Below are 27,964 nucleotides of genomic sequence, written 5' to 3' on the forward strand. Positions count from 1 at the left end.
ATGACCCCCAGCCCCGGGGCCGCCTTGCTGGACAGCACAGCGAGGCCCCCGCCGTGTCCGGTGGCCGCAGACGGGGCCGTGGAGTGGAGCCAGCTTGAGCGGGTGCGGGACACCCCCCCCCCCCCCCCCCGAGATCGCAGGCCCTGCAACCTGCCCTCCGCTGCCCTTCTGGCGTCTGACACCGCCGGCCACTGACTTTGTGCATGGGGCTCGGAGGAGGGGGAGGGTCAGCGACAGAGAGGAAGACCGTCTGTCGGGTGGATGGACACCACCGTGACGGCCAGCAGCGGGCTCGAGCGTGTAGATGCTGGGGATGGCCGGGATTCAGATCCGCTCTTCATGGGGTTGCTGCAGGGGTCCCTAACAACCGCCAACCCTTCACGCCCTTGGACCCCAGAACCCTGAACACACCCCAGGCTCAAGGGTAGTAAATGCAAGTGAGGGACCCCAGAGAGAGAGAGAGAGAGGGGTTTACCTGATGTTTTAACCATGGTGAAATGAGGGGAGGATTGCCCCAGGCACACACCCTAAAACGGATGCCTGCAGAGTTTCTATCCGCTCACTGCTGGGTTTCCAAGAAACCAGTGGATCTCCAAGACTGGAAAGCCGCACAGGACAGAGGCCAGTCCTGCCTTCCTCCCAGGAGCTGCAGGTTTATCTGACCTGCAGGAGGTTGGCAGGGCAGCTCCTTGTGCGCCAGGCCACCAGGGGTCCTGGGCTTGTGCTTTTGTGCTGTTGATTTGGAACTGACCCTCCAGCAGCGGGCTTTCAAAGGCAGTTCATCACATGTGAGGGGCTTGCCCCCTCCTTCTCTCTTAGGGACCTGTAAACACACCTGCAGGGGACCAGCTGAGCTCCAGGAAGCACAGGTGTCCTTTCTCAAGGGACAGGAGTGAGGCCGGAAGGGCCACGGGTGAAGCTGAGTGTGTTTTGGCGGTGATGAGGGTAGTGGGAGTTTGGGGTGGGGAGGAAGGTGATCAGGTGCCAGTCTCAGGTTCCCTGGTGGCTGCAGCCTGGAGACCCAGCTGGGTGAGAGCAGGGTGGTAGGGAGAGCAAGCCCTGCCGTGGTCCTTGGAGGTCAGGTGCCTGGACACTGTGGTGGCTGGAGGAGTGGAGGGATTCCGGGTCTCCCTGCCTGTCAGTTGTTGTGGTGAGATTCTCTGTGACACACACACATCATCTCAGTAATCTGTGCGTATAGTCAGTACACAGAAAATACCGTCAATTCTTCCCCTGTTTGTTGTGACAGCCTTTCCCAAGTCATCCCGGCGGCCTGAATCCCGCCTCAAGTCAGCCCCTCTTTTTGCGACCCCAGCCCATGGCCGCTGATGGCTGTGCGTGTGCTTGCTTCAGGTCAGAGAGATCGCGCAGGGTCTCCTTTACACCTGCTTTGTTTCACGCTGCACATTTTCAGGATTCACCTGTGTTTGATGGACATTAGGACAGACGTGGACATCGCACCTGTCTGTTCCTTTGTGGTGGCTCAGCTGAGTCGTCTGCACCCTTTGGCTTGTATGAAGGGTGCTGTGATTACATTTCTGTTTGCATGGCCCTTTCGTTTCTCTGGGAATGAGCTTCGCATTAGGATTGCCGGGTCCTATGGCTAACACGTTCCTCTCTTTGAGGCCCTGCCTGCTCTGCCGCAGCGAACGTCCCATTTCCCATTCCCACTCTCAGTGGCCAGGGTCCAGTTTCCCCACACCCCCGCCAGCCCTGGCTGGTTTGCTGTCTGTTGGGCCGTTGCCATCCAGAAGAGGGAGAGGTAGTTTTTGATGTGCAGTGAATGAAGTTGAGCATCATCTTAGGTGCTTCTTGTCTGTTTGGATACCCTCTCTGATAATGTAGCTGTTCAAATTATTGCCCATTTTGCTTTGTTTTTTTTTTAACTAGTATTTTATGATGTTTTCAGTTTTACACAGCAGTTTAGATTCTCATTAAAAATACAGTATGAAGGGGAGCTCTGGTGGCCTAGTGGCAAGGAGCTGCAACTACAATCTCAGAAGGCACCCAGTTCGAATCCACCAGATGATCTGCCAGGGAAGGAGGGACGATCTCCTCCTGTACCAGTCAGATCCGATTTGACAGTACATGCACACAAAAATAATAAAAATAAAAATAAATTAAAAAATACAGTATGAGACACCATGGGATTGAAAGATAGAAACACAATGTATACAAACTTTGTAAGCAAACCAATATTAAAAAAAAATTCTACATAAACTGTTCCATGACATTGACTACATTCCAGAAGATTCTTAGCTCTGGTTGGTTCCATTTCTGTCAGTCTAGTTTCCCTACCCCTTCTTTACCTTTTCTCTCTCTCTCTCTTTTTTTTTTTTTTAAGTAAATGTGGACCATTTAGTCTCCTTGATGATTTCTTCTAACGGAACACAGTTGATATACTTTGTTTTGTCAACCAGTAGCTGCATGAGCACTGTCTCAGGGCTGTAGTCGTGAGAAGGCCCCATTCTCAGCGGAACCAGTTTGTACTGTGTTGTTTAAACACTTGGAGATGGGTTCCTCACTCTGTACGGTCCGTCGGCTGACCTGGCCCTGCCTTGAATGGTTAGAACGGTAGCCAGGAACCAGTGAGCTCTCTTTGCTGTCTCTGCTTCACCCCATCTCTTTTTTATATATCCATTTTTGGGGTTTTTTTTAAGTCGTAAAGATACAGTAAAGTTAGTCTCTTGATTACAGACATCTAGTTCAGGGACAGCTCCTACTGCCTTTTAATGACATGCAAATTTGTCATCACTCTCTGGATGCTTTTGTTCTTTTTTTGGCAAGTTGTGATTTGGGCAGAGGTTACAAAGTTCGATTTTATTTTCTTTGAACCGTTCATGCACATTTGCTCATGCGACTTTAATTGTAAAACCCAAAGTGCAAGCTCACTGTTCCCTCTTCCTTCCTTTAGTTGGTACCCTTTGTGCCTGTAGGATTTTCTTTCTGGGTTGATGGTGCTCCTTTGACCTCACGTGTGCGTTTGGCTGAACTTTGAGCCTTGGGGCCGAGCTCAGTCCCACGTTCCCGGGGCAACAAAGGGTCTCTGTCGGACTCCGAAGCCTGACTTTGGTTGTGTTTGTGAGTGTTGTCCTGTGTCTGCCCCCACTTTATCCAGAATCTTCTTCTGGGATCCCATTGAGAACGGCCGGTAGTGGTATCCCAGTGCCATCTGTCCATCTGTCTCCTTACCAGGATCGGGGGCCCTTTAGTCCTTGGGAATAATTCTTTCAGGACACCTTTGCCTGCCTTTCCCTTTTGTTGTTATGCCGCCCTTTTTTTTTTAATCTGGTTGTGGTTTTGCTGTTCCATTGTAGAAATGCCTGTGTGTGTATGTATGTATGTGTGTGTGTGTGTGTGTGTGTGTGTGTGTGTATAGTATTAGACTCTTAACGTGTGTGTGTGTGTGTGTATATATATATATAATATGGCTCCTAAAATTTTTCAATTTCTAGGTTGTCTGTTAAAATTATTGATAACATTTCACTCTGTGTTTTAGGTAAGTATGCCTGGAATTTTGGGTCTGCAGAGAGACACAGGTTTCGTTAGTCCACTCAGTGTTTGTCATTTCAGCATCTAGACTTGAAAGCTCACTGACTTGGGAGGGGAGCCAGTAGGAAGAGTCATTTTGGTTGAGGAGCTCAGGGATGGTGTTTTGGAGAGTTGAGGCCTGGAAGCATCACGGGGGCAGCTGGACACACAGGCTTAGAGTTCTGGGGAGGAATTCCGGATGGAGACGCTGCCCGGAGGGGCAGGACACTCTGTGGGCGGATGGAACTGAGAGTCACGCCTAGCGATGGGAATCCTGGTTACGAAGTGGATGCTGATGTGGAAGGGGAAGGTGAGGGCCTGTGGGTGAGGGTAGTGTGCGTCACGTACACAGGTGAGACAGGAGGGGCCCAGGCAGGCGACTGGTAGGTTTTGAGCTAAACCTCCCAAAAATACATGTTGGAGATCTGACCCCAGTCCCTCCAGAGGTGATCTCATTGGAGGGCAAGTTTTCTTGAGTAAGATTCTGTCAGTGTGCAGGAACGTAATCACCGCTGAGTTATAAAGTGCAGTCAGGGCTTCTGACCGTCTCAGAAAAGGTTCGTGACCACAGTAAACAGAAGCCAAGCAGGTTGCAGCCAGATCTGTTGCCCCTGCCAAGAGGAGCTAGGGCGCTGTGTCTGGCTCAGCAACAGGGGCTTCCCACGCTGTGGATGTGAGTCCCCCCTTGTCCCACCGCCTCAGTCTCAGCAGTCAGATGCAGGATTCTGGAGAGCTTCAGAAACTCAAATCCCTGCCTAACGGTTGCCCCTCAGTGGACTCTGAGAGGCTTTCGTCTTTTCCTCTCAGAGAAGCTGGTGGATTCAAACCACTGGCATTTGGGTTGGCAGCGCAGCTCCTTAGGCACGAGGCCACCAGAGTTCCCTCCACAGCAGCTTCGTGGGCACAGCGGCCACAGACAGCAGGCCTCGTGGTCAGGCCACCCCTGCATAGCCCTCCCCATACAGGATGTCACAGGATGTTTCGGATGCAGCTCCGTTTGGCACAGTAGTCTCTTTTTCCCTCCGGAGACTATCAGCAAACCAAGGAGCACTGGGGCTGGAAAAATGGCCCTGCGCTGACAGAGACCTTCCTTCAGAGTCAGGGTCCCACTTCTGAGCTCTTGGGTTCATTCAGATCATCCACTTGTTGTATTTCTGTGAACAGCAGCACTAGCTAAGACAGTGACCAAGACATAGCCGTGAGACAGACGTGCAGGCACGGGATATTAGAGGTGGAAGGACAGTGAGTTCACCGGTGAAACAGTGCTGTGCACGTTTACAGGACTGATGTGTGGCTCTGGAGTCTCGGGTGTTTTAAGCAGGCTGGTAGCTAAGCTCAGGAGCACAGATGATCTCTGGGCAGTCGTGAGACCAGGGTAGAGGTAAGAGCAAGCCCATATGAAGTCGCGTCATGGAAGCGTGATCTCAGGGTCTCCAGGGACTACATGACAGGAGGGTGCAGAAGTGGCCCTCAGGCCAGGCCCGCCGCTCAGCACTCCTCTGTCTGACCTGCCTGCCGGTGCTGCTGCCTGACTCAGCAGTCACTGAGGCCTGCTGCCTCCTCTCGGGGGGGCTGGGAAGGAGGTGGGGCAGGAGATAGTCGGGAGAGAAACGAGCTCGAGGTCCTAGGAGACTTGCTAACCATGGGGTGCACTGCTGTCCCGACAGGGCTGCGTCACCTTTGAGGATGTGGCCATCTACTTCTCCCCGGAGGAGTGGGGGCTCCTGGATGACGATCAGAGGATCCTCTACAACGATGTGATGCTGGAGAACTTCGCAATCATAGCCTCACTGGGTAAGACAGAGGTCCATTCCAGTCCCCCCACCTCCTGCTAGGGCCTCTCCACTCTCCTGACTCGTGTGCTGGAGACACCAGGGCAGAGCTGTGGACACTCTCCTGAGCGTTACACACCCCACTAGCCCTCCCACCCCAGCCCTAGAGGTGAGGAAGGAGTCCTGTGCGTTCCCCCTGCTTACCCATTGCCTGGTGACTTTCCCCTTCCCATGCTAACTCATCCTCCCTCCGGCCCGTGCCAGGAATTGCTGTCACATGGGCACCTGTCGTTGCTGGCCTGTTCTGTCTGTCTTTGGACCTTGTTTCTTGCAGGCCCTGCGGGTTTGCAGAAAGATCCCATTTGCCTTCATGGTGGACATGGCGGGGTGGTTTCAGAGGAGGCATGCCCCCCCACCCCCGGGCCACACCTAGGGATGGGCACAGTGCAGGGATGTGTCACACAGATCATGAACTGTCCTTTGTTGTTTGTGCTCGTGACCACACCTCAGTTCTCCCTTCCTCAGTCTGGACACTTGCTGGCTTGTCACTTCAGTTGTGACTCCTGGCCAGCCAGCCTTTCTGATCTCTACCTGGTACTGTTCTGTTTATAATTAATACCTGCTCTGCAGTGTTTTACAATAACAACTGAAGCATAATGTCCTGTGAAATGTTCTCATCTCCTTAAATAGTCCTTCAGTGACAGTTCCTCAAGTCCAGGGGCCTTTTCCTGGGCCTGGACACAGTCGGCCTTCTGTACAGCACGCACGTGTCACCTGTGAGCAGACAAGGTTCCCTTGTGGAAGGCGGATGGCAGGAGTGAGCTGGAGACCCTGCCGCTTCTTCCCATCCTGCCCCCCTTTATCATGTCTGTCATCTGATGAGAGCGTCCCTGTCGTGTGATAGTTAGATGACAACTATTGCAAGTGGCCCTTTCCGAATGTGCCTCCAGCCTCTCCTCCTCAGAAAGAGCCCAGGGGTGCATTTCCTGACTTGACTGACGCCCATTCGTGAGACCACCCCTCACCCTGATGTTGGTGTGTGTGTCACAGATGGCAGTCTTCCTCTGCTTCCAGGTCGCTGGCGGGATGTGACAGAGGCGGCTGCTTCTGAACAAAGTTTTTCCTTGGATGGAGGATCACACGACGGGACTCCACAGACAGGTCCATCCACCCACAAGGCTCACCCCTTGGAGATATGTGTCCCCGACTTTAGAAACGACAACCCGATCCCGTCCTTCCTTCTCCAGCAGCAGCCCACTTCCAGCAGTGTGACAGCGGGCAGCCGTACCCCATTTGGGGAGGCCTTCCTCATCGGAAAGACTCATCCCAAGGGGGTGGAGTTTGGGAAATCTCTGAGCAGCAAACACCTGCCGGGTCACCACCAGAGCCGTTTCCTGGGAAAGGGACTTTCTGAGCCCAGCAAGTTTGGGAAAGCAGTCAGTTTCAGTTACCGGCGCCAGCAGCAGCGAGGTCACAACAGAGAAAGGCTGTACGAGTGTGGCGAGTGTGGGAAAACCTTCACCCACCACTCCTCCGTCAGCAGACACCAGAGGATTCACACCGGGGAGAGGCCGTACGAGTGCCGGGAGTGTGGGAAGTCCTTCACCCACCACTCGTCCTACAGCAGACACCAGAGAGTGCACACTGGTGGCAAGACCTACGAGTGTCCTGAGTGTGGAAAGTCCTTCATTCGAAACTGTAGCCTCATCCAGCACCAGAGACTTCACACGGGAGCCCGGCCTTACAAGTGTGTGGAGTGTGGGAAAACCTTCAGTGAGAACTCCACCCTCATCCAGCACCGCAGGGTCCACACCGGAGAGAGGCCATACGAGTGCACCCAGTGTGGCAAGTTCTTCAGCCGGAGCTCCACTCTGAGCCAGCACCGGCGGTCCCACACGGGGGACCGGCCTTACAAATGCACCGAGTGTGAGAAGTCCTTCCGCCAAAGATCGGGCCTCATCCAGCACCAGAGGAGCCACATAGGCTCGAAGCCGTACGTGTGTGAGGAGTGCGGGAAGCCTTTCAGCCAGAGCTCGGGCCTCATCCAGCACCGCAGGGTCCACACCGGGGAAAAGCCCTACGCCTGCAGCAAGTGTGGGAAGTGCTTCCGACAGAGCTCCGCCCTGCGTCAGCACCAGACTGTCCACACGGGAGAGAGGCCTTACGAGTGTGGCGAGTGCGACAAGTGCTTCAGCCACAACTCTGGACTCAATAAGCACTGGCGAAGCCACACTGGGGTCAGCCTGTACATTTGTGGCGAGTGTGGGAAATCCTTCAGCCAGATGTACACACTGACTCAGCACGAGAAGATCCACAGGGACAGTGCTGCCAGTGCTAACCCGGGACCTCCGCTCCCTTCTCCCTCCTTTAGTACCGGAGAATACATAGTGGAAAACGGCCTCGTGACTGCAGTCAGTATGGAGACTCCTTTAGCCAAACCCCCGTCCTTATTCAACACCAGAGAGTTCACGGGCCCAAGGCCCTATGACTTTGGTCAGTACAGGAAATCTCTGAGCCAAACTTCCAGCCTCATTCAGTACTGACGTTTCGCAGCCCCATGAGAGCAGAAAGTGTGGAAGCTTTCAACCCAAAGTCCTAACGCGATTTCTCGCGACTTAAGTTCTCCGATCGGGAAGGGCTTGCGTTTGCAGGAAATGCTCACAGTAACGGCCCTGAGACTTGATGAGGAGTCATCTGCCTGACGGTGGACCTCTCACTCTCGGACCATCCAGAACGGTGACAGTGCCTGAGCTCCAGGCGTGCGCAGCACTCTTTAAAGCCGTGTCTCACAGGTTTACCTGTTTCCCAGGACTCTTCCCGGAGTCTGATCGTGGCCACTTCTATGGCAGAGATCACGTCCGCTCTCCTGTCTTGCAGGTCCTCACCACGTGACTCGGGCCACTGCTCCACCCTTGGAGAAACCATAGGTTGTCAGTGAGTTCCATCCCCTTCTCTGGCCACTAAAATGCAGACTGGATGCAACACGTTTTTGACCAAGAGGACTTGGTTTGGGTTCTGCTGGTGTAGGAGGCATTCGCCCCTGAAGACGTTTTCATGCATGGTGCGTGTGATTTTTTTTCAGCTCTGTGGGTCACCAGTTAGTAACTCTTTGTCGCTTCTTCCTCTGGTTGTGTGCAACAGTAAAGCCGTGTTCACATTACCTTCAATATTGGGATGTGAGGCATTAGTGGTTCAGTGATAAAATTCTTGCTTTCCATGCAAGAGCCCCATTCCTGACCCTGGCCAACGGCCGTCTTGTCTCAGCTGGTTGTACTGCGGTGCCTTGCACGTTGCTGTCATGCTGTGAGGTGTCAGCCTCGTTAAGGAAGGCCTCATGATCCACTTCTGAACATCGACCAGGGAAGCCTAGTCACCCATCACGCTGCTTTGTCACCAGTCATACGGGTGGCCCCTGGCTGAGCAGAGCTTTGCTCCGTTGTACGTGGAGCCAACAATTCACTTAACGCAACCCAGGAGCTTTTATTCAATTCACTCTGTGGAGTCAATTAAAAACTGGGCTATGTTCCTGTGAAAGGTGAGAAGATGTGTGGGCCCCATGGTGTGTCACTCACCAGAGACAGGCTGATGACATAGTAAGTATCACTACAGGTAACCCTTAATATACAGTGCTGGCCAAGACCTCAGAGACAAGCGTGCTGGGGACGCCTGGTCCTGCTCTGGGCCCTGGATCAGAGACAAGCGTGCTGGGGACGCCTGGTCCGGCTCTGTGCCCTGGATGTAGGAAACTTGTTGTGTTTTTGTTTTGGAGACCAGAGGTGCCCCTGAGGGGAAAACCGTTGTGACAGCTCAAGTGTTTCTGCGAACAGCCATGACTCTGCTTCTTTGTGTCCAGGAGACGTCTGTTCTCCTTGTTGGGGGAAGGCATTTCCCAAGGTTCTGCAGAGATCCCAGTATCTTGAAGTCCAGGAACTGGGAGAGGGTGGTTTTTGGTCATAGATGTAACGGTAAGAGCCAGGTCGGAACTGTAACTGCTACAGAAAACACTTGAGTGTGAATGGAAAGGAGTAATGGAGGCTGCTCGGTAAAAGAGCAGTGGGAGAGAGGAAACCCCTCAGCAGGATGGACGGACACAGTGGAGGGCACCGTCCACTCGAGCACGGCATGGTGGTGGCTTCGGTGCAGGACCCGGCAGTGGGCATGGACTCTCGGAGTCGCGGTGGCTCCAGGGCACCTAACTAACCATGGTGGAGGCCACAGCCAGCTCTGCTCACTGCACTGTGACACGGATGTCCAGTGACCACGGAGCAGGATCCCCATGGACAGACAGACAGGACCTCCAGAGCCCCGTACGTCCAGTGGCTGTGGTCCTCCCAGAGAAAACGTGGAACAGGTTGTGTGGGCGCCTGTGTCCTTGTGGGATGTTTCGCTCCGAACACGGGCGGCGAGCACTTGGATCCTTCAGGAATGGCCGTGGTCCCGGGAGCCGGCCAGCAGCCTGGTGGCTCAGCCGTCCTTCACTGCTTGCCCACATTTCCTGCCACGGATCCACATCTTACCTTCTCGAGTGGGGAAGGGGGGGGGCAGATACACGGCTGACAAGTGTGATTTTCCGAGAGAGGTGGGTGAGCCAGGTATCTTGAAACAGTCTGTAAAACCACAGTGATGAAATGATATGTAGTAAGCTATGAATATTTAAATGATGCAGTCTGGTAAGTTTTAACAGAAATACAGACCAATGACAGTGACAAAGTCATAACCATGTGCGTCCCCAACACCCTACATATGACCTTCACCATTTTTACCTCTCCCCGCGCTGCTCAACCCTTGACTGGCAATTCCATTCTCCCATGATAAATTAGAATGCGTTTTCCAGATTTCCAGCAATGCTGTCACAATGTTTATTCTTTCTCGATTTCTTGAAACAGCACGTGAATTTTGGAAGTTGTCCCTATCGTCTTCATTCCTGAGTCATGCTGTGTGTGTGGCTGTGTGTGTGGCTGTGTTGTCATTCCTTGGCACTGTTGACTCTGCTCCAGCTCAGAGGGACCCCATTTACAACGGAATGAAACACTGTTCCTGCACCTTCCTCTCCGCTGCTGCTGTGAGTCCGTGGGTGCAGCCCCTCTGTCAGTCCATCCTGGTCGCTGAGTCTCTGCCTGGTGTGATGGCCTCTCCAGGGACTTGGCCGCCCGGTGACATTTCCAAAAGACCACCAGCCTTCCTGCTAAGAAGCATCCTGGCTGCACTACTTCTAGCACCGATTTTGTTCCTTCTGACCGCCCATGGTACATTCCGTATTCTTTGCTGTTTTGTGAAAGGCATCAGTAGTTCTTGAGTCATCTTTATTTGTTTTGTTCAGCTCTTGCTTACGTGAGAGGCGATTGAAAGTACTATTGCTTTTTAAAACTCTACAGGGGTCTTTGCCCACACATTTGCCCAGTGCAGCGCATCATTTGGTTTCTTGTTTGCAACTTCTGTGGATCTTGGTTATGGGCCCAAATTAAAATTAAATCTTTGACCCTTTCCGTCTCCGTTTATTGTGGTGTTGTCTGTAGTGAAGAGTTTTGCTTCTGTGTCGATATTTGATCCGTATTGAAGGCTTTACAGTCTTTGACCTTCAGAAAGGGCTTCAGTTTTGCTCAAAACAAGGTGGTGTCAGCTGCACGTCACAGGTTGTTAAGGAGTTGTATTCTGATGCTGTATTCTTTACGTAGTCCGGTTTCTTGCATTATTTGCTCAGAATAAAGCGAATAAATGTGATGAAACATTACAACCCAGTGTATACTTTTACCGATTTTACCCCCATGGAATCCCCTTGTTCTGTTTGTATATATGACTCTTGGGTAAATGTACAGTTTTGGCATGAGCACAATTAAATCTTCTGGAATTCATATTCTTCATGTTATCTGTAATTTGTTATTCACACAGCTGAACGTCTTTGTGTAGTTAATAAAACACAGATAAACATTTCTCATATGGTCTGTTATCAGCCCAGGCGTTTGTAACAGCAGTGTTAATGCCCCTCATTCCACATCCACGTCTGAATCCACGTTGGATTTCTGGAAGTCCCAGGAAGCACTCCTTCTTCAGTCATTTCTTAATTATCATCAGCAAAAGTTTATTTGCATATGTAAAGTTACTTTTTATTTCCAAATTCTGTTGAATTACTTTCCTTGGAATGTGCACAAATACAAATCTCTTCCTCATAGTGAGGGCGTCAGGTACCTTCCAGGTTTCTTGGCATCGACAAGTGACCACTTGCAGCCTTAATTTCCTTGGTTCTAACTATTCCATTAGTATTCCCTCCATTCTTGGAACTATTTTTTTTTTACCAGTGTCTTCAGAGAACTGAAACTTTTTTTTTCTTCCAGACTCCTGAAATGGTTGATTTTGGACCAGTTCTTTGGGTTCATGGAATCAGTGTTCCTGCTGAATGTTGGTGCTTCATGTGTTGCTCACATTCGTGCCAATTGAATCCATCAGTATTGCCACTCAGGCCTCATAGTTTTTTGCTCCCCCCCACCCCCAGTGCTTTGAGCATGCAGGATGGTAAGCATATTCCTCTGTTGGTTTTCTAACTCTTAAGTCTTTGTACATTTAGTATGTAATACTTTTTCTTGAGCTTCTCTCGACGAGTTCCATTTCCCTTTTGAGTGTTTCCCGTTTTCCCGGATTCCTGTTTTCCCACGCTCGCTCTCTGTTCTGATTTCCTTGCTTGCTGTTAGGCCTGCTTTTCTGCTGGAAGGAGGAGCCTCTTCCAGGACCAGTTCCAGTGTCGTCTCTCACCAGCAGAGCTCTTCTGTTCAAGTTCTTCTCAGTCCATTTTGTCTCGTAGTACGTTGCCAGGGCCTCCTTCCTAGTCTCTGTTGGCTTCTCCAAGTCCTGACCACCACAGGTGACCCTGCTGGAGTTGAGCAGCTCCTGTCACAGTGACGTGCAGGCCACCGCGGTTCGAGAAGTGGCATAGGAGACACACCCGTGTTTATTCCATTTTCTGTTAACACGTATAGAACAGCTGCTGTGCATATAGGTCTCATTTCTGAAATAATAAACAATTTTAGAGATGGATTATTCTGTGAGCTTTGATAAATGTTGATAGTTGTAAAGGGGCTTCAGGCCTTTTGTTCACAGGGTCGCTATAAGTCGTGCTCCACTCGAAGGCATTCAACAGCAGCAACAACATCCTAACAAAATACCCCAACACTGGGTGACTTACAAGAACAAATGTCTGTCTTGGAAGCTGTTGCTATTGTGTGTGTGCTGGTTCACAGCGACCATCTAAGACAGAGGATGGCCACCCAGGGTCTCTTCGTCTCCAGTCTTCACTGGAGCACATCTCCAGCTCACTTCCCCATTGGAGCAGCCAGGTGGATCTCACCACCATCTGAAAGTACCTAACCACTTAAACAGTGCGAGACCAGTGCTGCTTTCTGGAACTAGGAAGACCCGAACAAAGTCCACGTTAGCGTTGACGGCTCTGGAGAGTAGTCCTTTGCCTCTTCTTAGCATCTGGTGGTTGCCAGCTGCACGTTCCTGTGTGTACTTTGGCTGCCGTGGTCTCACTGCACCTCGGTCACTCTTCACATAGGTATTTTCTATCCAGCTTTCCTAATTAAAAGGACAACAGCCCGTGTGTTAGTGCCCACTCTATTCCGGTATGACCTCAGCTAGATTGCATCGACGTGGCACGTGCTTTATCCCGCTTGGGGGTATATGTTTTCTTTCTCTTGAGGTGGTTGTGGTGATTCCCCTGTGCCCTGTTCCTCGGTGACCAGGTCAGTGGAAGTGAACTGACATCCCACGCCACAGTGTTCTGCATATCTTGTAATGTGCTCTCTGTTTCTTGTTCTCTTTTTTTGGTTGAATGATGGAATATTTTAGCTATTGGTTTTTTTTTTAATGTTGATTATGGTTTCCCTTTTCATTACAAAGAATGCATACATATGAAACCAAGATATATTTAAACATCCTTCTTCAGTGATGAATTACTTCAGTGATGAATTGGGTAAATGCCTTTGAGCTATGGTGCTGGAGAAGAGTGGTGAATATACCATGGACTGCTAGGAGAACTAACAGGTTTGTCCTGGAGAAGGTGAAGCCAGAATATTCCCTGGAGTCAAGGATTCTGAAGCTTCGTCTGGCATACTTTGGGCATGTTGCAAGAAGGAACTGGTCCTTGGAGAGGGACATCATGTTTGGCAGAGTGGAGGGGTGGCGCAGGAGAGGAAGACCTTTGATGAGATGGATCGATTCTGTGACTGGAACGGTGGGAATAAGTGAGTTTGTGATGGCTAGGTTGACACAGGATAGAAGAGCGTATAGAGCTCTTGTACTTAGGGTCGCTATGAGTCACAAGCAACTCGATGGCACATAACAACAACAACAATAATGAAATATTTTACCAATGCCTTATGCTGTTGGTAATAAGTTACCAACAGGCACAGAAAGTAGATGATGTTAAATCTGCGTTACTAACACCATCTCCACTAATTGCTTAAGTCTAGACAGTCAATGAAAGAAGCAAGACTTGATCTGTAGTTACTGTTAGTTTGAGAGCTCCTTCAAGCCAATTCCTCGCATTTGGTTGTTGGGAGATGGTGGTTCTGGGTGTCATCAAGTCAGTTCTTAGAGTCACCCGTGGATAACAGGAGGACACGTGGTCCAGTGTGTGCCACCCCCACATCACCGCCGTATTTGAGCTTTTTGTTGCAGTCACTGTACCAGCCTGTCTTGTTGGGAGTCTCCCTCATTTTTGCTGGCATTCTATAGTATGTGTGTATGTTGTTGTATACCATAGAGTCAGAACTGACCCCTAGCTGACTGTCTGGCTGGCTTTGAGAAGTAGTTATTCACATAGAGGAGATGGCCCATCCTTTTCCAGCAGAGAAACTGGTGGCCTCGAACCATGTGCCTTTGGGATTGTAGCACAGCTTCTTTTGCCACCAATCCACCAGAGCTCCAGTCTATGTTTATATGATAGTAAAATAACGAGGGATTACCACATTCTGATTGTTAATACCTTTGCTTCTTAAGTAACTTTGTTGAGTACCATTCATTGCCTTTTGATAAACTGTGCGCTTGTCAAATGCACAGCTTTGACCCCTGGGCCCAATCATAATGTTCTCTGTCAACGTACGAGGTCCCACAGTTGTTAATGATGATTTTCTGTATCTTAAATATAGGTGATATTCCAATCCAAGTGCATTATGACCCTTATATCTCCCTACCCCACCCTATCCCCCTTTTTAAGGTACAGACATCGACAAAGAAAAGGCTACAAGTGGAAGGATTTGAATCGACTACACGAGTTTTGATTTCCCTCTTTAAATGTGATGATTTGGTATCTTACTATTTCCAAATGTGAGAGTTTGTAGTAGTAGTAAAAATGAATAAGGGTTTTACTTAGTAGTAGTTTTAATTGCCATTTGATGCTAAAATGTCCGACACAGCACCAGTGGGAAGCCTTTGTTTGCTGTGTGTTGACGTAATCTCCAGTGGTTTTGATGACGTTTGGCTTTCTTTAGGAAGAGTTCAGGGATCATCTTCTGTAGCTGCAGGCTTTAAAATGGGGCCAGCTGTTTAGCTCGTCATCTCCGAAGTCTCGTCCTGGTGTGTGGATACTATCCATCTGGAGTCAGTATCTGTGCTTTGTCCATTCTCGTTGTCTCCTGCCATCCAAGTGGCCACTGGCTCATAGCAGCCTCCTGCCCAACAGGACCAGACTCATGGCCACAGGGTTTTCGTGGACTGGCTTCCAGCAGTGGGTCAGGCCTTTCTGCTTCGTCTACCTTACCCTGGAAGCTCTCTCTGGTGGAATCTGTGCAGTAGCATAGCAGCAGCTGATGGCTGTGTTTGAGGTGCATTGGCCAGAAATGGAACTCGGGGTTCCTGCATGGAAGGGAGAATTTTACTAATGCATCTGTTGTTTCATAATTTAAATATTTGTATTTTTTAAAACTTACTCTACTTTTACTTTATGTCTTGATTAGTATAAAAGAGATACTCATATTCTTGTGCTTAAAATGTAATGAAATAATTTCTGTTAAATCTGAATTTGGCACACGTTTACATTTCTTTTTATATTTTTATGCATTTATAAAAATAATCATGTCACTTTATTTATGAGATAGAGGTCTATGTTTGAAAACAAAGCCGCAAGCCAGATAAATGGAGAACAGTCTATCTTCATAATTTCTCCAACTTGTCTCCACCATTGTTCACAGAAACTCATTCTCCTATTTTTTAAGTGCATTCTTCTTTTTAAAATATATAGCCATATACACACAGAGCACCCCACAAATATATTCATTTTGCCCCATTCCTAAGCAAATAAAACAAGCTGCACACAATATTCCGACGCTGCTTTCTTGGAAGGACTGCAGTAGAGAACTCCTCCTGTCCACACTCCAAGATGCCATTGACGAGAAAAATCATGGCTTATTGATCTGGTTGCTGTTAAAGTAATACTGCCCTACCAAGTGTTGCCTCAGAACTCTCAGTTCCTTCCACAAGTCCTGTACTTAGGGTTTGAACCAACACCTGTATGCAGAGAAAAGCCCTGTTGAGGTGTGCCCTTCAAGGTGTGCCTTGGAAACCTCAGCGGGCAGGTTTTAGTCTGTCCTTTCAGCCCACTATTGAGTCAGATTTGGCCTGTGGCACACACTACAAATTTGTCACATTGCTTTTGGTGAAAGAGAAGGCCAAAGGAGACCTTCCTTGAGGTGGGTCAGCATGATGCTGGAATGATGGACTGAAATATTTGTCATCATGAAAATGGCACAGACCAGCAACAAATCACTGCCACACCTCCGGTGACCGTGTGTGTGTGTGTGCTGACTCAGTTAACCACAAGAAGCTCACATTTTATGGCACATTATCTGCCAGAACGTTGGGATTCTTTATTATAACAGCAAAAAATAAGTTTGACCTCATACTGTTTATAGGACTGCCAACAAATGAACGTGTTGTAAATAGTACTTCAACGAAGCATTCTTTAATTGTGTAATGTTCTTTAAAAGGAACAGGCAATAACGGTCTTGTGATACTGGATATGTACAGTGTTTTGTTGGGAGTTTTTGAGTCAGAAGTTAAATGTAGTGAAATGGGTTTCTTGTGTATGGTCTTTTTGTTGGGATTTTTGTTTGTTTAAAGAAACAGCTTAAGGGGTCCATCCTCACCTCCCAAGTACTGAGCAGTTACTTCTGTCCTCACATTCTGGCCCCAAGGGTTTGAAACTTTTGTCCACATCATTGGACATTTCCTGAGTACACAGCAAATGAAGTGATACATAGTTCTGTCTGAACCTGGGCAGCAGCCTGCCCTAGCTTGGTCTACTCTCTGTACCGTGCAGTGATTTGTCATTGTGTTTACGTAAGTTAAATGACTCTGGCCGACCAAGAGAGCACTGGTCAGTTTGCAGTCCCAGTGGGAGCAGCTTGGCTTGAAAGTGATGAAGGGCTTGCTCCTCTGTGCAACCAACACCACAGTGGTTTTCAGGTATGAAAAGAAGGGGGGGAAATACAAAGGAAAGGAAGAGGTAAAAGGCAGCAGAGAGAGAGAAACACAGAACCTCTTAAGAGATGGGCTCCAGGTCAGGGGCTGTGGCACTAAAGACAGCAGTAGACCCAGAAGGCGTCCTGCCTCGGCGATGGTGGTGATGGCAGAATGCTCCTGCCAGAAATGTAGCCACGTGAGCTGAAGAAGCCTTCACACGTCTGTGAGAGGGAAGGAGGCAGGCTGACGGCAGAGAATCATGTAGAGCGGGGTCCAGAGGAGGCCTTCGAGGGGCTAAGGAAAAGCCAGTCGTGAGGTGGCCCAGAGTGGACATGAATAGCTGAGGACGTGATCTGCGATCTTACATTCTTCCATGACCAGAGGGGCTGAGAGAAGTGGGAAGAATGTGCTGTCCACTGCAGGAAGATCTTCCAGACTTGGCCCGCGTGTTCCTGGATCCTATCCTGAATTTACATCACAGTGAATTGTTTAACCCAACAGAGTAGCATGAGGAGGGTGGTCAGTGTCAGAATTGATTTTTTGAAAATGGGCCATGGAACTGTTGGTGACCTCCACCTCATAGGGGTCAATAGTGAACCAATCTTCATTCCCATTAGCTCTCTGAGATCAGAGAAGTTATGACGCTGCTGCTGCCTAGTTGATTTAAATGCCAATACTACACTAATGATTGAAACTTTGAGGTGTCACTGATACATTTATTGAGTCAATAATGATTCCAGTGGCGAGAAAGGGGCCTGGGAATACCTTGATCTGGGAAGATGCATGTGAACCTCGAAACTGGAGAGAGTGCCTGAAGTGAAGCAGAGAACACGGGGTGTCGTCTGGCGGGTCCTGAGAACTCATCACTGTTTCACTTGTACCACAGTGTTTATTGCAGCACTTTCACAGTCACCAGATGGACAAAATGCAAGTGTCCATCAGCCCAAGGATAAGGAAACAAAAGGTTTCTTGTGGGATGTTCTGCAGTCCTAACGAGAACTAGAACTCTGATGCATGACACATGAATGGACACTGAAAACGTGCTGAGTGAAGGACGTCGCAAAAGGACTAATACTGTACGTTCTTACTTATGTGAACTAAACAACGATAATAGAAACCAAAGATGATTACTGGGTACCAGGTGTGGGTGGGAGGGGAGGGGGAGTTTTTGTGTGGAGGACATTTCATTGAGTTTACGTGAATGATGGTGGAATATTTTGGGAAAGATACAGATAAAAATGGCACAACGTGAAAAATGTATTCCATGTCATTGAATTGTGAATGTGGAAATTGTGTTGATTGATGCATTAGTGTGTATATTTGCACCACAGTTTTTTTTTAAAAAATAGTCAAGTGACAAAGTAGTGTATGAGAGTCTATGATCAGAGGGCCTGGCGCATGGGAACAGAACAGTCTGAACGCAGAGCCTTAACTCCATTTTAAATGCATGACAAGTCCAGAATCCATGTTCCATTTTTAAGCTGCCTTTTTTAAAATTTATTTTGTGTATGTGAGTCTGTGTACCGTCAGATCAGATCTGGCTGGTACAGGAGGACATTGTCCCTCCTTTCCCGGCAGAGCATCTGGTGGATTTGAACCATAAGTCTCTGGGATTGCAGTGCAGCTTCTTGCCACTAGGCCACCAGAACTCCCCTTAAGCTGCCTTTTTTAACAGTAGTTGCTCTGCCTGGGTACTGACCTACAATACACCCTAACAGTTCTGGGAGAGCTAGTGGGATATTACAGTTCATCCCGAAGGGTCTTTCCTCTGTGGTCAGATAGATACAAGATGATGGCTCAGACCTGAGTGGTCTTGATACACTGCATTATTGAGAAGTCTTTATAAACTCCCTAGAAACAGGAATGATTGAGGAAGCGATATTATGACCATCCTGTATTACACTGTAGAGTGCACACACTTGCAGTCATGTACCCTTCATTATGTAAGTCACGTATGTTAGCCATTAAGTCTCCACTCTTGGGTTTTCACTCCCCTGGTTGTATTTTAGGCAGTTATGATTTTGTATCTTAGTTTTTTGCATCAACTATACAAAAATGTGTTCTTCTACATTCTCTGGAGGAGCCACCTTCACTCTGAATTTGAGCATCTTCCCAGGTCAGACTGTATCTATCTTCAATAAACTCCTGTTGCTTTTTGCATGAACAGATTTCATGATATTTCAAGATAAAATGTAGTCTGTCCATACAATGGGATTTTTCTGTCCTGTACAGAGAAATGAAACCCTTGACTCATGCTACAGGATGATGAACTTTGAAAGCATTATCCAGAGTAAATGAAATCAGTCATCGCCAGAAAAAATGTATAGAGGCCATGGTTCATTGTTAACTGGGGCTGGGTGGGTGAGACCCAATGCTTGAAAGGCACCAAAGTGCCATTAAGGGAGACAGAGAAATTTGGAAATGGATAGTGATGATGGTTGAACAGCATTATGAAATATAATGTTACTGTTTACATAATGATTGTTGAAATGGCAAATACTGTTTTTTTTATATTTATATATTTACCCCAGTGATAATCATACAGGAAGTTTCTTAAGAGAGGTAATAGGACTTTTAAGAAATTTTTTTTTTACTTTTAAGAATTTTAATCAGGCTAGTGATATTATCTAAATTGCTTAAGATACATTTTGAAATTTAACCCTGATAAATTCTGTTAAATGTATATGAACATCTATTCCATCATATATTAACAACACAATATATTTAGGTAACATGATTGTAATGAGTGAAAAACAAACATGAAATTTCATAAAATTCTAACCTCTAATAAACTCAAGAACCACACCATATCATAACGAGTTCTTTTTTTCTGTAAGTCTGTAAGAGGACCCTCAGCACTTGATATAGATACATTTTCTGTAGTGGTTTCTTTTTGTTAGGTTATTGCTTTTCACTTGGCTCAAAGTTTTGCATAAGCCCCTCAGTACCTTACCTCGAGATAGACTCTGAATGGGGCTCCAGTACATAGAAAATGTGGTGCTGGTTCTGGTAGGTGCCATCAAGTCAACTCACAGCAACCCTATGAACAACAGACTTGGCTCTAACCTGTACCAGTCTCACAATCTCCACCATGCTTAAACCCACTGTTACAGTGACTCGGGCCACCTTGTTGAGAATTTCCCTCTCTTTCTCTGACCTTTCCCAGCATGATGTCTTTTTTTGAGTTGACATAGGAATATAGAATTGCTTAAATGCTTTCCCAACAAATTTATAAATGTTAAAACTTCTATTTTTAAAAAAAATCCTGATTTTCAATATCGTTAATATTACATGCAAGCAAAATCTTGCTGAAAATGATTTTACAATGGTGTTAAAACAGTACATTGACAAGGAACTTCCAGGAATTCAAGCTGGGTTTAGAAGATACTGTGGCATCAGAGATATCATTGCCGATGTCAGGTAGAATCACAGGAGAAAGCCGAGAATCCAGAAGAATGCCTATATGTCATATTGACTATGCAAAGACTCTGGATCAAAACAAATTATGGCTAACATTGATAAGAAATGGAATCCCAGAACACTTGACTGTGCTCATATGAAACCTAGACCAAGAAGCTGTTGTCCAAATAAAGCCAGAAAAACCACATTATTTAAAATCAGGAAAGGTGTATGTCAGGGTTCTATCCTTTCTCCATACCTATTCAATCTATATGATGAGCTATTTGCTCAAATTATTTCAAATTATTTATTTGAGAAACTGTAATGAAGAAGAGTATGATATTAGGATTGGAAGAAAACTCACCAAAGACCTGCCTTATGCAGATGACACAACCTTGCTTACTGAAAGTGAAGAGCACTTAAAACGCTTGCTGCAGGTCACACTACACAGTCTTAAATGTGGATTACATCTCAGCATCAAAAGTCCTCACCACGGGGCCAGTAGGTGGCATCGTGATAGAGAAAAGATTGAAATTGTCAACTATTTCATCTCGTCTGGATCCACAACACTTTTTAGTACCAGCAGTCAAGAAATCAAAAGGTGTATTGTTGCTGATTGCGTTTGAGTCGAGCATAACTCATAGAAACCCTATCAAGAAAAGACCTGAAGCCTTTGTAGAACTATCAGTTCTCAAAATTCATAGTTTCCAGAGGCATGTTATTACGAAGTGGATGCCACTCCTGCTTCTAAAAAGATGTATTACATTGGTAACTACTGAGGGTAAAGTAAGTAACAAGACCAAACACCAAGAATGTGTAACAGAGGTAAGGTGAACAGTTCTCGAACAACTGAAGCGCTGGTCCCAGTTTCCCTGTGTCTTTATTGAATATTGCCAGGGAGCAAATCGCAAAGAGAATTCAATGCAAGTGAAGCCAAGCTCTCAGTTGAAAACCTTGGAAGAAGACATCGTTGTGGGACAGATGGTCAGTGAAAGCGAAGCCCTTCAAGCCCGCGGTTTGACCCAGGGACTGCAGTAACTGCCTTGACTATGCCGGGGTTGGTGAGGATGGTGCCACACAGGACGAGGTGAAGTTCTGCTGGTCATGGGGTCACAGTCCGCTCGTTGGCACCTGACAGCAGTCACAGGAGGCCCTGTGACACTGCACCGGACAAGCCTTCAACTGGCCTCTGCTACCGCGCTGGGAACACAGGCGCCGCTTCCCACGGGCCGTGAGAACTGCGTTACCCAGGAGACGTAGCGGCACGCGGCGCGCCGGGCCAATGAGAGCCCTGGAGGCTCGGCTCACTTCCGTGCGTGCGCCCGCCGCCTGGGCGGGACTTCCGGTTTCTTCCTGTTCCCTGCCCCGTTTTGACATTTGGGCTGGTTCTCCCGAGCGGTGTTCGGCGTCGCTGGACGGGGTTCCCGGTGACCACGGTGAGTAGGTGAACGGTGCCCTGGGGAGTGACGGGGGACGACGACGAGCGCCCATCTTTCACCGCTGCCCAGTGACTCCTGTGGCGGCGGCCGCGGGGAATACGGGCCCGGTTCCTTCCTCACCCCTAACCCTGAATACGGGGAGACTGCTCAGGTCACAGCCCACACGCCCCGTGTCCAGGAGGACAGTGAGGAGGGTGTGGGGGGCAGTGAGGGGATATAAGGGTGTGGGGACAGTGAGGAGGTGTAGGGGTGGCCCGGTTCCTTCCTCACCCGTAACCCTGAATACGGGGAGACTGCTCAGGTCACAGCCCACACGCCCCGTGTCCAGGAGGACAGTGAGGCGGATGTGGGGGGCATTGAGGGGATATAGGGGTGAGGAGGGTGTGGAGGGCTGTGATGGGGTGTAGGGATGAGGAGGTGTGGGGGACGGTGAAGGGGTATGGGGGTGAGGAGGATGTAGGGGGCATTGAGGGCGTGTAGGGTGAGGAGGATTTGGGGGGCAGTGAGGGGTGTAGGGGTGAGGATGGTGTGGGGGCAGTGAGGGGGTGTAGGGAAGAAATGGTGTTGGGGCGAGGACAGAGTGGGGGTAGTGAGGCAGGCATAGGGGTGAGGAAGGATGATGTGGGGGACAGGTGAGTGTAGGGGTGTGGAGGATGTGGGGGTTTGAGGTGGGTGCATGGGGGAGTGGTGAGAGATGAAGAGATTGGAGGGACTGGAGAAGAGGTTGTCGTGGGGACAGAATGGTTGGGGTCACACGAGGCAGGTGTATGGAGGATGGTCGAGCTGAGGAGAAAGTAGGGGTTTGGAGAGGAGGGTGAAGAGGCAAAGGTGGGGGGTGACCAGTCAGTGTGGAGGAGATGGTGAGTGGTGAGGAGATGTGTTGGGACTGAGAGGAGAGGCAATGGTGAAGTGGGTATATGGCGACAGTGTCACGGCGATGGGGAGGACAGAGGTGGCCAGCAGTTCCTAGTATGCAGTGAGGTGTGGGAGAGGCATTCAGGTAGAGCAGCCAGCAGGAGTGAAGGGTGGAGATACCACCAGACTGGAGGTTCTTGGGAAACTGGGGCCTGGACCCCAAGGACGTTGTAGTGTGAGGTAGTGGCCTTGGAGGGTTTCCATCAGTGGAAGGACCTGGTATGATTGAGAACTGTGAAAATAGCCTAGAGATTTCTCAAGGCAGAGTGGACAGGTATGAAGGGGGCAGGGAGAGTTGGGGTGTCTGGGAGTGAGCATTTGCTATAGGTGGGGATTGGGTATATTTTTAAGATGGAAAGATTTCCTGCTGTGCCATATGTAGCTAAGAGCAAAAGTAGGGTGTGAGGAACATCCCCATTTTAGGGGTTTTCTTCTGCCTTCCCCCCCAAACATAGGGAATAATTAAGATGGGTTAATAAAAGCAAGGAGTGCACTTCAAGGGGAACAGGAGTGAGCTTTACACCTAGTGATCCAAAAATGATGGAGTGGGGGCCTCACCTGGACAGATAGCTCTGGACTTGTAGGTAGTGGGCTAGGCTTTGAGGAGATGAGATGATGATCTGAGCTCAACTGAGATCTGGAGACCAGATTTAGGGGAAGGAACCCCAAGGGCTTTATTTTCTTGGACCCCAAGGTGGCAAGGGGGAAGGCTGAGCAGAGGACTGGAAAGAATGGGCACCCCTGAGACTCCCCCCAGGAAGGAGGAGTCCTTGAATATGAAAAGGTTCAGGCTAGTGTCTCCAGGAAGATGACGGAGGCTTGTCTGAGGGGGACACTGAGGTGTGGGCCTCTGTGAATTGCTGGCCTGCAGGCTCAGCTGGGGGTAGGGGGAAGCGGAGGATCAGTGCAAAAGAGAGAAGCTCTGAGATGGAATGACGCAGTGGCTGCAGCACTGACCAGGTACTGTTCTGTCCGGCACAGGTCATTATGAGTTGGAACTGATGCAATGGCCTCTAACACCAGGCTTAGCAGACCCTCCTGGGCACTGCCTGTGGAGCAGAGGAAAGGTGGACCAGGCTTAGCCCCGTCTGGGCCCACAGTGCCCAGTGCTCCCAGAGCTCAGGTAAGGAGAGTGGACCCAACTAGACCAGTGACAGTTCCTTGACAGAAGTAAGTACCTAGTGAGGTGGATGAGACTAGGGTCCAAAGGTAGGTAATTAAAAATGAAAAATGTGGAGCTCTGGTGGCCTAGTGGCAAGAAGCTGCAGTGCAATCCCAGAGGAGTGTGGTTCGAATCCACCAGATGCTCTGCTGGAGAAGGAGGAACAATCTCCTCCTGTACCAGTCACATCTGATTTGATGGCACACCCACAAAAAATAATAAATTTTTTTTAAAAAATGAAAAATGTATAAATACAACTTGTTCAGTTTACATAAATGGACTGCAGTTGCTTGGGACATTAACATTCTACTGAGCATATGATTACAACGTAAGGTCTTACATACAGTGTCCTTTAAGACCTTTGCAAGATGGTAAAACACACTCAGATTTTAAACACTCCTCGTAGAGGACATTTGGAAAGTGTTAGTTGTGAGCACACTGAGGTGTAGGTTACATCTTAAGGTTACACCGCTGTTGGAGGCGGCCCTGGAGCCTGAGTATCTGAGGGCAGAAGTTAGGGAGGAGCTTTTGGAAGGCCCGGAGGCTGCCGTACCAGGATGTGATGCTGGAAGATTTGGTGTTCATGGCCTCATGTGGTAAGGTTCTCACACACACCAGGTTGCTGGCTGGACACTGTCCCTTCCTTTTCCTTTGGGCACTCTCCCTTTCCTACAGGTGGAGGTGGCCACTGGTGCTCTCCCCAGCTCCTGACAGACTGCCAGGCTTGGCTCCTGTCCAGTCCAAACCTCCTCCTTCCTGCTGACCCTAAGCCTTCTGGAAAGGTATCCTGCCTGTCCAGTGCAGCTGTAGCAGGGATAAGTGCGTGGCTTCCCAGATTTGTTCTTTTATCCATTAGGAGTCTAGGTCCAAATTCAGGAGAAGGCCTTCTTTCTCTTGGTTCTGAAGGTTGGTCCTTTCCTTCAGCTCTGTAGGCCCGGCATTCCTTGGAGATCTTCATTGTCTCTGCCTTCCTCGTGTCAGGGAGCTCCCCAGCCCATGTCCAAAGGACACACCCTACTCCTAGTCTTCTTTCTTGGTGACACTTGAGTCCGTACCTCTGGTCACTGCCTCTCTACTGTGAGACAAGATATTTCAGGCAGCATCCCGGCAACTTTTGATTAGATCAGACGACAACCTAATTACTGCCCATCCTAACTGCTGATGGCTGGTCATCATCAGGGTGACTACATCCTTCCATAACATCCTCTAACACTGCCTTATTAACGTAGCGGTTATGATTTATAGCCCGTAGGATGCTTCACACTGAGGATCACGACCTAGCCCGACTGATGCCCTTTGTGGGGACACACTGAAGTCCCTCTGAGGTGGGACAGGCTGTGGTGCCTCAGGGCCCCATGTTCTGTACCTTTGTCCTGCTCTCTCGAGCCTTTCTATCCAAGAATTGCAGTCATGGGTGTTGCTGGTGACACCACTGAGCTTCTTCAACACTTTCCTGGTGTCATTTTTTTTGGTAATGTTTTATTTTCTTTTGATCTCCCTTCGATGGGTTGCCAGAGGCATTTTTCCTAGGACTTGTTCTTTCTGATCCTCTGTGGCTCTTTAACTGGGACAGGGGCACCTTCTGGGAAGTCATGACTCCAGCCACATCAAGGGGTTTGAATCGGCCTGACAGGAGATAGGAGGTAGAGGGAGGGTGCTGCTTCCCTGCTGGGGTCACGGTCTCATGGTTCTGTGACACTGGTGGTCATAGCCTGCTGTTTTTCTCTCCTCTCTTACCCCTCCTCACTGTGTTCTCCTCCACACGTCCTCCCTGCTGCCCAGCTGCCTCTCCAGTACTGGCCTCTTTTCCTGTGTCGTGAGATGTGCTCATACACTCAAATCATCCTTGGCCACCAGCACTTCACGTCCCGCTGCCCTTTTGTGGGCTGAACATACAGTTCTGCATGATGTTCATCTGTTAGCCTCCAGGCCCCTCCTGAAGGTTATTTACAGTGGAGCAGGTTGCAAATCCTGCGCCTCTGCCATGGCCTGACCCATCCCCGTGTTGAGGAAATCCTGGCACTCTGCCGTGGGCTGACCTGTCCCCGTGTTGAGGAAATCCTGGCACTCTGCCATGGGCTGACCTGTCCCCGTGTTGAGGAAATCCTGGCACTCTGCCGTGGGCTGACCTGTCCCCGTGTTGAGGAAATCCTGCTTCTCTGCCGTGGGCTGACCCATCCCCGTGTTGAGGAAATCCTGTGTCTCTGCCCTGGCCTGACTCATCCCCGAGTTGACTCATCCCCGTGTTGAGGAAATCCTGCCTCTCTGCCATGGGCTGACCCATCCCCTGCTGTTGGCCCTCATGTGGTCTTCCCCGTCCAGTTACCCCTGGAGCCTGATACTGCACAGCACACTGCTTTCTGCCTGATTTCAGCTCCATCTGCCAGCAGCCCTGTGGACGTGGCCCTGGGTTTCCAGGCCCCCTTTGGTGATGGGTTACCCCCTCCCACCATGGTTATTGTGCACTTCACTGCCAGTTCTCTGCTTTCGTGCTGTTGGCACCAAGTGAAGGATGCAGCAGTGCCTTCTAAGCAGTGTGTTCCTGTAGCGGGAGTGTCACAGGCTAGTGCCTCCACGGCCTGTGTTGTCCACCCAGATGGCCCACCCTTGTGATGTATGTGGCCCCATCTTGAAAAACCTCTTGCACCTTGCTATTCATCAGGGAACACACCATGGACAGAAACCCCTTACCTGTGAGGTGTGTGGGAGACAGACCTGGTTCCACACAGACTTGCTGCAGCACAGCGTAGAGAACCCCAGGCAAAGGTATGAAGGCAGAGTTTGTGAAGATGTCCACCTGCCGGAGAAGCACTTGCTGTCTGAGAGGGAGTGGAGGAGCTCCCAGGACAGCCCCCGCCATCCTCAGCCAAAGGCCACGCACAAGAGGACCCCAGGGAGCGGTGGACAGATACACAAGTGCAACGAATGTGGGAAAACCTTCAGCCGAAAAGATACATTTGTTCAGCACCAGCGGATCCACACGGGAGAAAGGCCTTACGAGTGCAGTGAGTGTGGGAAAGCCTTCAGCCGCAGGGACAACCTCATTCAGCACCAGAGGACCCACACAGGAGAGATGCCTTACAAGTGCAGTGAGTGTGGGCGGCACTTCAGTCATCACTCCAACCTTACTGTGCATCAGAGAGTCCACACCGGTGCCAGGCCTTTTAAGTGTAACGAGTGTGGAAGAGTCTTCAGACACAAGTCCTCCCTGGTCCAGCATGAGAGCACCCACACTGGACAGAGCCCTTATGATTGTGGGGCCTGTGGGAAATCTTTCAGCCACAAGTACATCCTCATTAAACATCAGAAAACTCACACCGACCTCAGACCTTACGAGTGCACGGAGTGTGGGAAACTGTTCAGTCAGAGCTCTGACCTCCTGGCCCACCAGAGGGTTCACACTGGGGAAAGGCCTTTTGTGTGTGACGAATGTGGGAAGGACTTCATCAGGAGCTCCCACCTGGTTCGGCACAAGAGAGTTCACACTGGGGAAAGGCCATACGAGTGCAGGGAATGTGGGAAAACCTATACTTTAAGTTCCCACCTTGTGAGGCATCAGAAAGTTCACACAGTCAGAAGGCTTTAGGAGAGGGGAGATGGGCCCTTATTCTTGTTCAAGGCAAGACTCACAAAGAGAGCTCCTTGGTTAGTCATTGGGAGGGAACCCACAGCTGGATGTTTTAAACCTCATGTATTTTGAACGTGTACAGTGATAAGGTACATTATACATGCCAGGCACGTCAGAAGCTTTCAGGAACTGTCTTGAACTTTACGACCTATATGGTTTTCTTACCAAAGTCATGTTATTATTGATGCCTACCGCTGAAACCACCTATCCTGTCTGTTGGCACCTTCGTCACCCCACTGTCCTTGAGAAAGCAAATGCCTGTGTTTTCTCTCTGTTCCCTTAGATCTTGAGAAGCCTGAGTAAAATAAGGTCCTTCACCTTTTCTTTCTGGCTGGCCTGGTGCAGGTGTGGACATGAGCCACCTTTGGCCAGGAGGACCTGAGGTGTGTGCTGCTAGTTGCTTTTTGAGGTTTGCTTTCTTCATGAACATCGTTGGTCTCATATGAGTCTTGTGATAACTTTGCCCAGCTTCTGGGTCACCCAGCGCAGAGACAAGCTGTTTTGGGGTATGATACAATAAAGTCTGCCTTGTTCATGCCACTTGTAACCTTGAGATGTCTTTTCTCTTGGGGGGTGGTTGGAGAGCAAAGTACTCCTGGGGTTTTCAGATGTATGCCTCAGAGGAGATGGAAAACTTGCAGAGAAGCATTTCAAGTCCAGTTTT

At 49.2% G+C, this 27,964-nt stretch overlaps 1 protein-coding gene across 1 annotated transcript; it reads left to right on the top strand.

Annotated features, from left to right (window-relative positions):
- LOC102847850 (zinc finger protein 184-like) lies at positions 1-27,258 on the top strand. The gene is made up of 4 exons (XM_006901798.1): positions 1-102; positions 5,199-5,325; positions 6,378-7,552; positions 26,587-27,258. Exons 1-4 carry the CDS (start codon positions 1-3, stop codon positions 27,256-27,258), a joined length of 2,076 nt encoding a protein of 691 aa, XP_006901860.1.
- The last annotated feature ends 706 nt before the right edge of the window (positions 27,259-27,964 follow it).

This window comes from Elephantulus edwardii, unplaced genomic scaffold, assembly GCF_000299155.1.
Source record: "Elephantulus edwardii isolate Elephantulus edwardi_28Jun2011 unplaced genomic scaffold, EleEdw1.0 scaffold00345, whole genome shotgun sequence".
In the NCBI taxonomy this organism is placed as follows: domain Eukaryota; kingdom Metazoa; phylum Chordata; class Mammalia; order Macroscelidea; family Macroscelididae; genus Elephantulus; species Elephantulus edwardii.